The 16,484-nt window shown below is 39.4% G+C and overlaps 1 protein-coding gene across 1 annotated transcript in view; it reads left to right on the plus strand.

The window, feature by feature from the left end:
- Window positions 1-7,341: 7,341 nt before the first annotated feature.
- LOC134624396 (mucin-2-like) overlaps window positions 7,342-16,484 on the plus strand; it is a 29,848-nt gene continuing 20,705 nt past the window's right edge. Inside the window, exons 1-9 of the mRNA XM_065471744.1 lie at window positions 7,342-7,417; window positions 7,997-8,255; window positions 8,691-8,805; window positions 9,550-9,634; window positions 12,614-12,720; window positions 13,354-13,564; window positions 13,670-13,795; window positions 15,789-15,906; window positions 16,298-16,436. Coding sequence (XP_065327816.1) covers window positions 7,342-7,417; window positions 7,997-8,255; window positions 8,691-8,805; window positions 9,550-9,634; window positions 12,614-12,720; window positions 13,354-13,564; window positions 13,670-13,795; window positions 15,789-15,906; window positions 16,298-16,436 — 1,236 coding nt within the window. The remainder of the gene's footprint in view (window positions 7,418-7,996; window positions 8,256-8,690; window positions 8,806-9,549; window positions 9,635-12,613; window positions 12,721-13,353; window positions 13,565-13,669; window positions 13,796-15,788; window positions 15,907-16,297; window positions 16,437-16,484) is intronic.

A 16,484-nucleotide genomic window follows, 5' to 3' on the forward strand; every position in this document is an offset into this window, starting at 1 on the left:
TGAATTTAAAATATTGTTGCTCACCTTTAAAATTTTAAATAATTTAGCCCCTCGTTATCTTGTCGATCTTCTTAGTCTATATGTCCCTGGGCGAGCCCTCAGGTCTTCAGCCCAATTACTCTTGGCTCAGCCTAGATCTAGACTTAAATCTAGGGGTGACCGTGCTTTTGCCCTGGTTGCACCGAATCTGTGGAACAACCTTCCTATCACTATCCGTGCGTCAGACTCCGTTTTATCTTTTAAATCCCGTTTAAAAACTCATTTATTCAACATAGCTTTTACATCTAGTTAGTGTCCCTGTTTTATATTTGGTTCTATTTCTTATTTATGTATTTTATCTTTTAGCTATATCTGTTCTTATTAACTTTGTTCTTATATTCCCTTCTATTGCTGTATTATTAGTGCCCTTAACCTGATGACATATGTGGTACTTTGTTAATAGTTTTTTATTTATTGTCTTAATTTTCCTGTTTTTATTGTAAAGCACTTTGGTGTACCGTTGGTCTTTTAAACGTGCTATATAAATAAAGTTGTATTGTATTGTATGTATCCTGAAACAAGATAACACTCATCAGTAGGGATTGGGAAAACTTCTGTTTACCTTTAATAGCCACTCGGCTATGATAGTAACCAGAAGACAGACAGTAGACACTGATTTGGGTTATTGAATCTTTTGGGCTTTGTTCAGCACAATATTAATTAGCCATTAACTGGAAGAGCTGTATTGTTGATTTGTCTGCTATTCTCAATGTATGACAATTTATGATGACTGTTTGGTAGCCATTTGCATACTCTCTCTCTTGCACACTATATAAAATATAGTGGGTGGTGAGCGGCAGAGGGAGTGTTTATCCAGGGCACCAAACAGGCTAGAAGGAGGAGCATGCTTCCTAAAGTCCACAATCAGTTCCTTTGTCTTTGTGATGTTAAGTTGTAAATGATTTAGCTCACACCACTCAACAAAGCTGTCCACCACGCTCCTGTATTCCTCCTCCTGTTCATCCCTGATGCAGCCCACAATGATAGAGTCATCAGAGAATTTCTGCAGATGACATGTCTGAGACTTGTACCTTAAGTCAGACGTGTAGAGGGTAAATAGGAAGGGCGATAGGACGGTCCTCTGCTGTCCTATCACCCTTCATGCCCTCCGTGCTGCTCAGGATGTTATCTGAGTGGCAGCTCTTCAACCAGACATGCTGTGGTCGATTTGTTAAATAGTCTGTAATCCTAGCTACAAGTGGGGCGTCCACCTGCATTTCCACAAGCTTATTCCCCAGCAGTGATGATCTGATCATGTTATAAGCACTAGAGAAGTCAAAGAACATGACCCTCACAGTGCTCCCAACAATGTCCAGATGAGAATAAGCCTGGTTCAGCAGGTAGACGATGGCATCTTCCACGCCGATATGGCAAACTATAGGGGGTCCAGCCAAGGCTCCACCAGCAGACGCAGATGTTCCAGGATGAGTCTCTCCAGTGTCTTCATGACGTGTGAAGTCAGAGCCACTGGCCTGTAGTCACTGGGGGTTGACAGGTTGATCTTTTGGGGGACTGGAACCAGGCAGGATGTCTTCCAAAGTGATGGGACCCTCTGCAGTTTCAGACTCATGTTAAAGATCTGATGCAGAACTCCAGACAGCTGGACAGCACAGCACCTGAGGGCCCTGGGACAGACACCATCAGGGCCAGCAGCTTAACTGGAGTGGAGTCTGCCCAGTTCCCCTTTGATGTCATCTGCTGAGTGGGACAAAGAGAGACAATCCGAGGGAGCAGGAGAGGGGGGGGAGGAAAATGGAGAAGATGGGAAGAGCTGAGTGTGGGGACAAGAGACGCAGGGGAGTCAAACCTATTGAAGTGATTTAAGGTTGGTTGCACATTCAACATCCCCATCCATCCCCACATCTCTCTTTTGTCTCAGGCCAGTAATGGCCCGCATTCAATTCCACACCTCCCTGGTATTGTTTTTTTGACATTTCGATGCATTCTCAATCATCCAGGTAAGTAAATCTCCAAAAGTTGATTCTTGATTTTTTTTTAAGAAGAAAAGCTGCATTTTATTTTGAATTTTTTATTATTATTATTTAAAGACAATACCATTTTGAAAATGTACTTAAAGTACTTAAAATAGCATTTTATTTTTAACTGCCCAATTTTGGCCAGGAATATTATTTTTGTTTCTCTGTTTTGAATTGAAATGCATATACACATACAGGGTTTTTTTTTTTCAGAAATTAAAAGAGCTTGAGTTTACAACATTCATGCCCATGTCTATTTGTTTGATTCTGTCGCCCACTAAAACCCCTTTAAATAAAAAAAAAAACATTTGCGATTTGGGGCAAATTTTCTTGTGCAATTAAATGCCAGTAATCGAGATTAATTAATTACAAAGTCTCTAATTAATTAGATTGATTTTTTTTAATCCAGTCCCACCGCTAGTTTTTATATATGAGAATCAATGTTGAGCATTCAACCTATATAGTTAGGTCAAGTATTATTCACATTTATTATATGATTATGCCACTTGTTGTATGAGCACCTGTTGATGCATACTACTTGTTGTAAGATTTAATAATTAGGAGTAATGTATGATGTTTACCCGCCACTCTCCCTCCCATTCTACTTTTAAATACTCGAGGAACAACAAGTAAGCCTGCAGTGCGAGAGCAGAGTGCTCTAATGGGGTGATATGGTACTACAAGGTCATTAAGGTAAGATGGGGCCTGATAACTTAAGACCTTGTATGTGAGGAGCAGGATTTTGAATTCTGGATGTAACAGGGAGCCAATGAAGGGAAGCCAATACAGGAGAAATATGCTCTCTCTTTCTAGTCCCTGTCAGTACTTTTGCTGCAGCATTTTGGATTAACTGAGGGCTTTTCAGGGAGTTTTTGGGACATCCTGATAATAACAAATTAGTAGTCCGAACAGTAATTAAATTGTCTATGCAGATAAGCAACACAAAAACACCACTGTGTGTTGTAACAGGAACAGGAAGCGATACTCTACCACAGAGGGAATCAACATTACTTTATTAAGCCCACCACAAAGACTGTTACAACCTGGCCCGAAAATGCTGTCTTCAAACTGCAGGACTGCTTCACACAGACAGACTGAGACATATTTGAAGACCAGGACCTAGAAAATTTCACTTTCACTTCACCTGCTTTGAAACACCACAACAGCAGCACTCATCTGCTTTAGCCCTGCTACCATCCTCATCCTCACATGGCTCCTGCACCGCTCCACTCACCGTAACGGAACACGATGTCAGACGTGTGTTCCTAGCAGTGAGCCCCAGGAAGGCTACCGGCCCAGACGGAGTACCTGGCATGGTGCTATGAGCATGTGCCCACTAGCTCACCCTCATCTTCGCCAGAATCTTCAATCTCTCACTGTGGCCCTCACGCCAGTAATCATGAAATGCTTTGAGAGACTAGTCCTTCAGCACATCAAGGACTACCTCCGCCACGAATCCGACCCCTACCAGTTTGCATAACAAACAGATCCAAAGAAAACGCCATCGCCATAGCTCTCCACGCTGTGCTGAGTCACCTAGAACAGCGGAAAAGCTACTTCCGAATGCTCTTTGCGGACTACAGCTCAGCTTTCAATACAATAATCCCGGACATCCTCATCACGAAACTGGTCATTCTTGGCCTCCCTCTTCTCACATGTGCCTGGATAAAGGACTTTCTTACAAACCAGTCCCAGACTGTTAGACTCGGCCCTCATCTCTCCCCTACTCACACACTGAGCACCGGCTCGCCACAGGGCTGTGTGCTGAACCCCCTCCTGTATTCTCTCTACACTCACGACTGCAGTTTGACCCACAAAAACAATCTCATCATCAAGTTTGCTGATGACACCACAGTAGTCGGACTCATCTCAAAGGGAGATGAGGCAGCCTGCAGAGAGGAAGTCCTGAAGTTGGCGGCATGGTGTTCAGAAAACAACCTGGCACTGAACACTATGAAAATCAAAGAGATCATTGTCGACTTCAGGAGGCACAGCACTGACTTAGACCCCCTATACATCAAAAAGGCCCAACAGCGGCTGCAATTCCCGAGGGTTCTCAGGAAGTACAAGCTGGACTCCAACCTGCTGCTGACCTTCTACCGCTCGTCCATTGAGAGCCTGCTAACATACTGCATCACAGTATGATATGGCAGCTGCACTAAGGCGGACAGAGTGAGGCTTCATTGTAGTCAAGGCAGCACAGAAGATCACTGGCTGCCCTCTCCCCTCCCTGATGGACATTTATTTCTCCCGTTGCCTCAGCAGAGCAGCAAACATCATCAAAGACAGTTCCCACCCTGGTTTTAACCTGTTCAGCCTGCTTCCCTCAGGGAAGCGCTACAGGTGCATCAGCACAAAGACCCACAGACTCAAGAACAGTTTCTTCCCAAATGCCATAACCAGCCTTAACTTATACATGCACCGATAACACAGTCCCACCCCCCATTTTCCCATTTCCCTCTATAAACCACCACTGTGCAATACCAAATGTGCAATAACCCGAACTGTATATACATAAGACTATTTATTTTACACTGGATTGGATATTTGTAGATTTTATATATATTTTTTCTGTTAATACTGTTGACATGTATATAGTGCTGCAGAACTGTGCACCCCACCCCCCTCTACATGTTTGCACTGAGTTGGAGATGCTCTGTATCTCACTATACAACTGTGTAGTGACAATAAAGGCATTCTATTCTATTCTATTTTATTCTATTCTGTTCTATTCTATTCACTTCATGTAGATTAACAAAAATAAATACACAATGAAAAAAAGCGCTTCACTATAATAGCTTCAATATATTAATGTCTCTCTGACTTTATATAAAGAAGAAGTAAAAGGATCTCAAAGATGATCACAATGACTGTCAAATTTATCAAGAAAAAGTAAATAAATAGCAGAAATTACAATAAAAAATGATAGAAGCTCAGGAATTCTCTGAATGCAACAACATATTTTTCTGTGAGAGTTAATTAATGGCATGCGAACTTTTAATAATACCATCTCTAGTGACGCAACCTACACACTCTAGTTAGTAAAAGAAACTGAGTTTATTAAAAATAGACCACAGGATGCATATCCTGGACTGGGTTAGCTGAGTCAATGTCTCTTATTTACACAGGGTTCCCACATTAACACAAGTCCAAAATCCTTCTTCTCCTTAGAGCAACACTCGTCATGTTTACACCTGAACAATGTTATATGCTGTATTGTGTTACCTTTTTCTAAGTGATGGGTGTGGACCGCTGGATATTGACATATCATGCAAACTGAATAACCCACTCATAATAAATCAGTGAAAATGAGACATAGTTAGGTTTGCTATTATTTGTTGTCACTTGTGGGTGATAAAATTACTTCAGCAGGCTTAATAGGCTATTAAAACTTCCAAGGTCATTAAAACATTATTTAATTAGGTTGACAGCAAAAATATAAAATGAACACAAATTGTGACCTATGCTGCAGCTCTACACCAGATATTCTTCCACCTGAGAAATACCACCCTGCTTACAGTGTATCTGCTACTGTAGATTTTTTTCCAGCATGTGATCAGGTGACTGATGCTACTACTGTTATGAGTTTCACTGCTATTTGTGGATTTAACCAACTGAAATGAACAACATCAAATTGTAAAGTGTCCTTGGGTGTCTTGAAAGGCGCTTTATAAATAACATTTATTATTATTATTATTAAGCAGATATTACATGAACTATCAGAACAGCAATCCAAGCTCTAGCCAGTAAAAAGTGAAAAGCATCACTGGTCTAAATTTAAATTGGCAACTGCTGCCCTCAACACAGCAAAAATTAGAAAGATTTTTTTTTTTCTGTACAAACAGCAACCATTACATTTGACTCTTAAGTGTTTTCTTGAAGAAACCTCTATTCTTGATCTGTGTACTGTTGTTTTATGACCTGTTTCAGACGGATGAACCTTTATATAGGATGAATTAAATCATGAATCAGACAGTATGTGGACAAAGTATAACCAGCTGTCCAGGGGTCAGTTCACATGTTGTATATCCATCACAAAACGGTGTATACTGATTTATCATAAAACAAAATGTGGTGTAGCCTTCTAGTTTTCATGACTGGCAAAGGATTTGCCTTTATCTTCAACAGTTAGCTGGGCTAAATGTTTACTTGAACATGCTAGTGCAGAAAGTACCATAAAGAACTCATCTCTCTGCATTTTCTGTTGAAGCATATCCTATGTATTTGCCTTAAGAACTTTTGGGTTACTTTTGGAATATATGTTGGGAATATATTTTACACTATGAAGTACTGCCCAATCGGTCTTGGAGCATTTGGCTGAATCTGAGCGAAAAGTATACACAGAATTCACCCTCCTACTTCTATCAGCACCCAAATTATCAGTAAAGACCTGCCAGTTCCACTGGCAGTTCCACATGTCTGTGCCTTAATTTTACCTCCACTATGTTTGAAAACTGATGTGGTATACTTAGGATTATATGCTGTGCTTTTTCTTTGCTATAGTTTTCTCCTCCTACTCTTGATTTCATCTCTCCAAATAATTGTGGATAACCTTAACTTGAATTAAGGTCTGCACTTTAATCATATCTCTACTTGTCTGATTCAAATCCATTGTGGTGTACAGAGACAAAAATGACTAAAATGGGTCATTTTTGAAAGATATTGACCGAACTGTGTATGATGTCAAAGTGTATGACACTCTGCAATATACCAGCCAGTAATTAAATTTTCTTATTTACAGAAATTCCAAAAACAGTCCTATTAGCGAGAATGCTTCTACTTCTAAAAAATTTATGCAGTTCAGAATGTATATTCTGTTTTAGATGTTCTATTTTGGGTGATTGGGCTAATGTTAGGGTTGTACTGTATTCCAGGTGCTGTTCAGCTTAGTTTAACTTACTAAAATACCTCATTCAGGTTAAGTAATAGTTTGAAAACATTTTAAAGAACTCTTGTTTCATGTCAGGACTGACTTTTTCAATACCAGAGTATTTTTTTGGCACAGATAAGCTATTTAAACCGTTAGACCAATTCAGTTTCCCCTCTGTTTTCTGGCTTGTTCATGTTTTAGTGCACTGAATGTTAAGCAATGGCAGGACTGTAAACATCAGAACCTCTTGTTTGTTATATAGTTAATCAGAGGTATATAGAGTGAAGAAGCTGCTCAGTATAGTGGTGGGGATGATGTTTGCTGGGTAAACATACTTGATGATTTGCTTCAATATGAAATATGATGCAATGTAGCTCCACCTTCAGAGGCGCATTATAAAGGAGCTTGTTCCCCAGGTGAATCCTATCGTGTGCAGTGTTAGTCCTCCTGACCAACATGGGGGCCAAAGGGCTTGAATTGATATTATGGCTCATCTATCTGACGCTGATAGTCGACTCACTTACTCAGAATGGTAAATGATGTGCTGGAAACTCTTTATAATTTCACACTCAATGGAAGTGTTATAAGATATTGGGAAGAGGTCATAGAGTCATATTTACTTTAATCATTCATGTGAATCCTAATTCATCATGTGAATTTAAATGCATTATATCATGCTTGGGTTGGTTTATATAGAATTTATTTCATGGCTTCAACATTTCAGCTAATTAAGGCATATTAATTAGAATATGTAATGCAGTTTGCTGCAGAGAATCTTGGTTAAATCTACGGAAGCCATTTTTGGTGATAAAGAATATATACGGATTTGGGATATCTACAACAGTTAAGGTTTGAGTATATTATTGAGTTTAATATCAGTGAACTGTCAGTTGATACTATTATCCTGTGAAATTTCTAATTTCCTACATCTAAATTAATAAACACCATTTTTTTTCCTGTTTACTAAAGTGATCACTGGTCCTTCTACAAACACACTGACCATAACTTCAGGTAAGTTGGCAAATGTCCAATATGGTTGCTTTTTCTTCAGATCTTCATGTCAATTTGAAAAGATTTCTCAAAAAGAATTTGTAATTTATTAATTTAATAGTTGATGCATCCCACATTGGACGAGTGTGCACAACTTGGGGATACTATCACTTCAAGACTTTTGATGGAGATCTCTTCCAATTGAATTCGAGTTGTAACCATGTCCTTGCAATGCAATGCAAGGGGAGCTATGAAAACTTTAATATCCAGATGCGGCGGCGCTTAGTCAACAACATCCCCACAATCAGCAAAATCATCATGATGCTGCGAGGTTCTGAGGTGGAGCTCTCTAACAACTCAGTGCTTGTCAATGGCAAGATGTAAGTTCAGGAAAGACCTATCAACTATACTGACTTTTTTCCAAGAATATTTCAGTAACTTTAACTACTACATATTCAGTGGGGTCCAGGAGTCTCAGTCCAATATCAAACGTATTTGACTTGTATCTCTTTAGATTTTCAGCATTGTACCATATCTTAATATGAGATTTATTCTGCTTTAATGACAGCAGAACTCAACCTAAATATAAGCGCCCGCTGTAAACTGAAAAGCCACAATATCCCTCCGTAGGACACTGTCTTGTCTTTTCATATGCTCCAAATAGCCCTAGTAATATTCTGTGGCATTTTGGTTAGGGGTCTGTCTGGTCTGTTAATGACTGATTTGTATAAGTAAAGAGCAGTAGAAAAAGGGTAATGTGAAATTGTTTCATTTTTTACAATCGTTTTTAAAATATCACTCTTTGTTTGCACCAGGGAATCTCTGCCGTTCAGTAAATCAGGAGTGAGTGTCAAGAGGACCGCATCTAGTATCTCTGTTGAAGCTAATCTGGGAATAAAGGCAATCTGGAACCTGGACGACTCCCTTGATGTATGAAGGCTATCCTTACATATACAAAGTTGGCCGACCTGACTTTTTTGGTCAACTACATTTTATTTGGAGATAAATTATCTGGATTTGAGGAGCGGGCACATGCCTCCAAACACACCCCTTCCAGTTCTTATCTATATATGACCCCTTAGTTCTACAAGCTGTTTGTTTTCGTGCCCCACCCTCCGTCCCCCTTTTCAATTCTTTTACTTCTTCACTTCTCATTAATATATGGGGATCTGCCAGGCCTAGGAGCTGCAGCCAGTCCCCTCTGAGGCCTTCCCCAAATCACAGCTCAATTCATGTTTAAGCCATTCACCTTTATCTACTAAAAAAAGCTGTCAAACCTGAAATTAGGACCTGTGGCTCAGAAGGTAGTGTATATTGCCTACCTGCACTACCTCGTGGAAGGTTGCCCAAAGTGTCCTTGGGCAAGATACTGAACCTTGAGTTGCTACCAATAAAACACTGCTCAAACCAAAACACTTGCAAAAACACTTACTTGCATTACTCCCTTGCATGATTTATACCAGCTTTCTAAATCTTTTGAGGTCACAAATCATTGTTTAGATCCTGCCATTCAGATAATCTCAGAGTGCAGACAAATTGTCATGTGAATGTCCTATTTTAACCTCTTAAGAGACTACAAGGAAATAGTAACCATTGTATTATTGGATTTTAATTAATATTGTCCTGACTTGTGAATTTGCCAGTTACCTGTTGTATATTTGATTATCTTCACAGATTGAAATACAAGAGAAATATCGGACTCAGACATGTGGACTGTGTGGAAACTTTGATGGCATACCCAATGAATTCCTGAAGGATGGTAAAATAATTTTAATATTTCAGAAGGTAGTCTAATGTAGTCTGTAGTTATTATAACACAAACTGCAAATCAGGTGTATGTACCCTGTAATTATGTACAATTTGCAGGCAACAAGTCAGGTTGTTGTAGGAAACAATGACACAATTACACTGCAAGTACCCTGTACTTTCCGGGGCTCGGGCCTTATTATGGAGTGAGTAAGGTGTAAGTACCCTGTAATTATGTGCAATTTGTCAAGTCAGGTTTTTGCAGAAAACAATGAAACAATTACACTGTAAGACCAGCAACTAAGGCGCAAGTACCCTGCAATTACATGCAACTCGCAGCCAACAAGTCAGGTTTTTGCCCAAAACTCTTTTTTTTTTTTTTTACAATTACACTGTAGCCTGTACTTTCTGGGGTGCGGGCCGTATTATGGAGTCACTTAATCTTAACTTATGAGCTGTGCTCCCAAATTAGATTAAGACACTTAATCTAACTTCCGGGTATTTTACAGGGTAAAATGCAAATTGTACTGTAAGTAATTTTAAGTATCCTAGTAAGTAAATCCTGAGTAAGCACTGCAGTATTTATATCTCTGCAAAAGTGTAAGAAATGGAGAAAAGTGTTTATAACTGTATCATTTTAAGTACTGGAGTACTTATGCAGTACTTCCTGAATAAGTACTTATTCAGTAAATATATTAAAAAGTTTAGCTCCTACTTCATGGTGCTTCACGATGAATTACTTCATGCAAAACAACATAAACAAGGTGAGAAATGTGTTGTTTGAATAAAATATTCTTATAAATACAAAATCTGTTAATACATGTAAATGTTAATTTTTGTATTATTTTTATTGTATTTAGGTGACTAAAGAAAGACTAATAAAATAAGTATTGAGTATTGATGGACACATTTCCTAGGGTGTTTTAGATTTAGACTGTTTACCCTCAAATTACAGGGTACCGGTGCCTTAGTCACGGGTCTTACAGTATAATTATTTCATTGTTTCGTGCAAAAAGCCTAACTTGTTGCCTGCAAATTGCACGTAATTACAGGGTACTTATGTCTTATTCGCAGGCCCTGTTCTAAAGTGTTACCGTTGATCCACAATGAGCATTTGCAAAACACAAGGGGGAAAAATGCTACCTGACTCTCAAGTTGTGGAGCTCGAGTATTATTAACAGCAGATGGACATCGTAAATAAAAAAGAGACGTTACACTTTGTGAGCATGAAATAAGCTGAGCTTTCAGCGACAATAGCAAAATGCAGCCACAAAATGGCAGTTATGTAAAGGATGAGAAGAGATTCATGATTCTGCTTGTCTGAGATGAGAGGAGAGAGAGATTGCCTTTCTTTGGTCCCTTTTAATTATGTCTAGATTTGACAAGTCAGTCACTGTTCTCTAGTGATGTGTCGGTCGCGAAAAAAACAGCTCTTAGAGCCGGGTCTTTGAAATGAACGATGCGAGCCGGGTTCTTTTTCTTTCTCTCACCCCCTCTCTCACACTTTTTCCGCTTCACTCTGCACCCGAGCCTTGTGCTTTGCGCTGGGAAGAGGGGGGAGGGGCGGTAGTTACACTCGCAGTAGCACAGGAACAGAGCCGGAGGGAAAGAGAGAGAAAGAGAGCCAGGGACAACAACGTCACATTACAAAGGTATAGTAATCATCCACAACTATTTTCAGTTGCTGATGTATGGCATTATTTTTGTGCCACTATTCTGAGCTTATGTAAAAAAAAATTTGAGCACACGTAAAAAACATTTGCAGGTGCAAGTGTTGCATTTTGAGGAAAAATTTATTTTGAGCGAAGAAAAGCTAAATTTGAGTGAACAAAATTAATTGCTGCGTGCAAAAAATGTATTTCAATGTTTGCTATTATCCATACACACACACAATAGCAGCCCCTCTCGCTCAGTTTTTGCATTTGCGCTTGCTCGCAATGTGTTGCTTGCGCTCTCAACATTTCTGCCCGTGCGCGCTCAACTCTTTCTGTACACCGTTATATTTGTGCCACAAAACCAGCCAATCACAGACTTGGATGCATAAACATCTGATTGGCTGTTTTGGTCTCCAATCAGCTCGAAATGACGAAATGCAATATCCCAGAATCCATTTCGTCCAAAACTCAAACGAGGCAGTAGCGGAGGAACACAGAGTGGCGGAGTTTGAAATATTACTCTTTCTGGGTCACAAAATTTATTGTGCATTGTGCATAATTTTATATTGTTGTTGATAATAAATTAATTAAAGCAACAAAACAGCCTGAAGAGCTGGTTGGAAGCCGAAAGAGCCGGAAATCCCATCACTACTCTTCACCTTGCATGTCCTGAGAGAACATCACTGCTAATATTTCTGTTAATGTTAGCAACATAAAAAATTTATGAAAAGTTCACAGTATTTCAGAAGTAAAGACAGGGAGGACCTCCACTCTACAAAAGACTACAAAGGCAAATAGTTCAACAATTCTCTGTGCACAAATGACAGTCCCAAGAACAATATTGAATAGCTGCCATCTTCAGTCCCTTTTCAAAAGCATGCACACTGAAAATAGGCATAATTGTGTAGTAGAAATGATTGCATGGGTTTTCAAAACCATTTGTCATTGACCACCATTAGTTGCTGCATTCATAAATGCAATTTTAAAGGATTCCAAGAAAAAAAGATCCTGAAATGCTTGTGTTTGATGAAAAAAAAAAAGTGAATTTCTTTTTTGGAAAAATCTTGGCTACATGGGGATTAGTGCACATTGGAAACATCTTACCTTACATATCTGTGAGGGCCCCTATAATGCTGAATTAATATTATTTGATTTGGAGCAATATATGCTGCCATCCAATTAGCATAATTTTCCACATTTTTAAATAGCATGTTTCTGCAGTGAAAGTCCAGATGCAGATCTGTGACCGTTTTGGTTCATTATGAAATAGAATGTGCAATAAAGTAGGGCCCCAATAATCTTAATGATCATTTTATTGTGACTGTGCTGTACTACAGGAACTCCACTGTCTGTGGCGAACTATGCTGAGACCTGGAAGATAAATGGCCCCACAGAGTACTGTGAGGAGACTGACGTTAACCCAGTCCTGAGCTGTGGTGATAAGGTGAGTCTTCACTATTTCTCATTTTTAAAAACAGTTCAACTAAATTCAGTTTTATTTATACAACAACAACAGTCACTTCAAGGTGCTTTATATTGTAATTTAAAGAGACTACAATAATATGGAGAAACTCCAACAATCAGATGACCCCCTATGAGGAAGCACTTGGTGACATTGAGCAGAAAAAACTCCCTTTTAACAGGAAGAAACCATTAGCAGGGAGGGTCAGTCGTCCACCCTGACTGCTTGGGGGTAAGGGCAGAAGACGACATAAAGACACACTGTTTCAGAGAGCCAGAGATTAATAATAACTAATGATTAAATGAAGATTGGTGTATAAAAACATAATGGGTGAACGAGGTGAGTGAAGAAACAGTGCATCATGGGAAGCCCCCAGCAGCCTAGGCCCAATGCAGGATAACAAAGGGAAGATTCAATTTTAAATTTGATTCTGGATTTAACAGGGAGCTTTGATTCTTTACCCTGTCTGTACTCTTGCTACACTTTTTCAAGGCACTGTAATTGTAAACTCAAACAGGTGTTACCTTGCTACCTTGAGGGTTCAAACTTCAAACTGTAGGCTTCTAAAAATGATTGGCAGTATGTATTTTTTTAACTGACTGACTTCTTTTTCAGCAATTCTGTGACCAGACCTTCTCCAGTGATCCCTTTGGTGATTGCCAAAACATTCTTGACGTGGAATCCTTTAGTAAAGCCTGTATGGTGGACATGTGCAACTCTATAGACAACACTACTTTGGTCCTCTGCAAAACACTTTCAGAGTTCTCCAGACAGTGCATCCATGCAGGTGGCAAACCCCAACAATGGAGGAATGATACATTTTGCTGTAAGGGTGCAACATTTACACTTCTGGGTCTCCATCATAGGCAGTGTTGTTTTCCTTATACTTTGCAAAATTCTTTAATTGACATTGAAAAACTTTTGTCCACAGACAAGAAATGTCCATACAACATGGTGTTCTTGGAATGTAGCAGTTCATGTCCTGACAGCTGTTCCACCCCTCAGGCCAGCCAGACATGTGACAGCCACTGTCATGATGGCTGCAGCTGCCCTGCTGGTACATCCACACTCATTTTGCACTCCATCTCTTGCTTTCTGTCTCTCAGAGAGAAAACAATTGCAATGTATTCTGGGTAATCGCCAGCAGGTTGTTCACACAAAACCAAAACTGCATAACTCGGATCTCAGATGTCGGAACTCGGGAGCCACATTGCTCCTGAGTCAGCACATCCCTGTGATAAAGTCAGAAGATCAAAAAAGCAGGATTTGTTTTGCTTATTGGATAGATCCATTCATGCATCACTAGCAATGCAGCATAATTGGTTGGCAAGTGGGCCAGAAGAGAGAAGGGGGTGACAACATAAAAAAAACCCCTACATGTAGTGTTATTCAAGAGGATTGAGCCACATGAACACAAAGAATGGCCACTTTATTTCTAGGAGCAACTGGTGCTCAAGTTCCCCAAGATTTTCTCAAAGCCCCTTTTTGGTGAACACCTACATATTAAACAAGTTAAGAATTATAAATTGTTTCAACCTCACATTCATGTGTGTGGAACTCAGTAAGGCACTCTCAGCCACTGAGCCACGGCACTGTGACACATGCAGGTTTTGAATCGGAGGGACCTGCTTTACATTTGAAATGATGGCAGTTTCTGCTGTAGAAATTTGAGATGATTTGAATAAAATAAATATTGAAATTACATGTCCCAGGTGGCCAAATAATGTTAAATGAAGGGGGGTGAAATTCTGGCATTCTGAAATGCATAGTTATACTTGATTGGATTCCATGTGTCTGAAGAGAAAACATTAGGCTGAGAATATTGAGCATAATAATGTCATCTAAAAAATGTCGTTTTGTGTCATCTAACTAAAGGATGCATAATGTTTGCCAGCTTTTCCTTAGCAGACATCACTGTGGCTGAAAATTTCTGTTTGTAGAAGTTGAGTTTTTCTTGTCTCTAACCTCATATTCCATTCTTGTGCAGGGTACGAGGGATATCGTATTTATTAATTTAATTTGCAGCTACGACTCTTGACTTGTGTATCGGCAGTTTCCTTCCTACCTCTGCCAGCCTTGTTCTGTTTTCTGTGGCTCTTTTTGAATTTCTTGATGATACTTCTCATTCCAATTCTTGACACTTGGAACTGCTGTGAAAACTTTGTATATACATCCAATGCTTTGTCAACATCAACAAGTCCAAGTGATCTCTTTTGTTTTTGACAGGATGCTTGTTCTGCTGCTGAAGCTTTTATACTGTGTGTAAATGGAAGATGACCCTGTATTTTACCTTGATTTTACAAACTTTGAGCCTTGCAACATTAAAACACGTTATTGCATAGCAGTGGTTTGTACTATGGCTCAACAAAAAGGTTCATTTTTCAGGGGTGCTAATAATATTGCCCCTGATAATTTAAGAAAATGCTGTTATTGTGTGCAAACAGAAATAATTTATGCTTTCTAAAGAAAACTGGTATTTTTAGCAATGCCATGTTCAAAATCAATTGCTCTGTTAAAAAAACACTCGGGAAAATTTTGACACAAACGTTATAGCTGATAATTTTGTCCTCAACTGTATCCCCGTATATTCCATTATCAAGCATGCATGATCACTGGTCCCATAACGTATTGCATCAGTGATGTTTCAGTCCCAATCCCTTTCTTTTCTCTCTTCTTGTTTTACACACACACTGTAACAGCAGTCTGGTGAGGAAGGCGCGGTTAGCAGGTCCAGCGGGCATATGGTATGGAGGTTAGCCGGATAACTCATAAGTCAGTTAAATCAAACAAAAGACCTTTATTTGACGTTTGCAACATAAAACCATACGAGCCAGGTCTTCACGGCTCTGCTCGGTCTGCACATACATGCGTAGAGATCGGTAGTCACCGGCGCCAGCCTGTTACAATGGTGAGGTCTCTCTGAACAGAGACATGTGCAGCATGTAAAGGGTGCCACACATTACACTCACACACCCACTAGGAATATATATGCCCTGCTACTACAATAGCAGGGCATATATATCATCATTTTTTTTGCCTCTCCTCCTCAGGAATGGTCTTTGATGACATTGGCAACAGTGGGTGTATTGCAGTCTCTCAATGTCCATGTCTGCACAAGAACAAAATCTACAAGCCAGGAGAGTCCTACTCCCACCCCTGTAGATCCTGGTAACATGAATTTGTGCCACTTTGTTGCAGTGTTAAAAAAATGATAATAAAACACTTTTATTGTGTATGTGATACTAGAAATGGTAAAGACACGAATCTAAGAGTACTTTTGATAGGATGATTAAGTGTTAAATCCATTTGTAAAATAGCCGATTATTGTGTATGTTGTAGGCACTGCAAGTAAAAATGTATTAGCAGACTCCTCACATTTAGAGTTTGTACATTTGTGCGACAATTTTACCTTTTTTAAAAGTTTAGTGAGTTTATTTTAAGACAAAGTAGAAAAATGTAATGTCGTGTGTCACTAAAGCAGTTATATGATTTTGACCATATGAATAATTATTTAAAGTAAATGAAATATGTGTCTGTATGTGTGTGTGTGTCTTGACAGTGTATGTGAAAGCGGTCAGTGGAGTTGTACAGAGATGAACTGTCCAGGAATCTGTTCTGTCAAAGGAGGAGCTCATATTAACACCTTTGATGGAAAAGCCTACACATTTCATGGCGATTGTTCCTATGTTCTAGCTAAGGTAATACACACTGCTAGTCCGCCTCCCCATACACATAACAGCAGCATG

The sequence above is a fragment of the Pelmatolapia mariae genome, linkage group LG1 (genome assembly GCF_036321145.2).
Source record: "Pelmatolapia mariae isolate MD_Pm_ZW linkage group LG1, Pm_UMD_F_2, whole genome shotgun sequence".
Classification (NCBI taxonomy): Eukaryota; Metazoa; Chordata; class Actinopteri; order Cichliformes; family Cichlidae; genus Pelmatolapia; species Pelmatolapia mariae.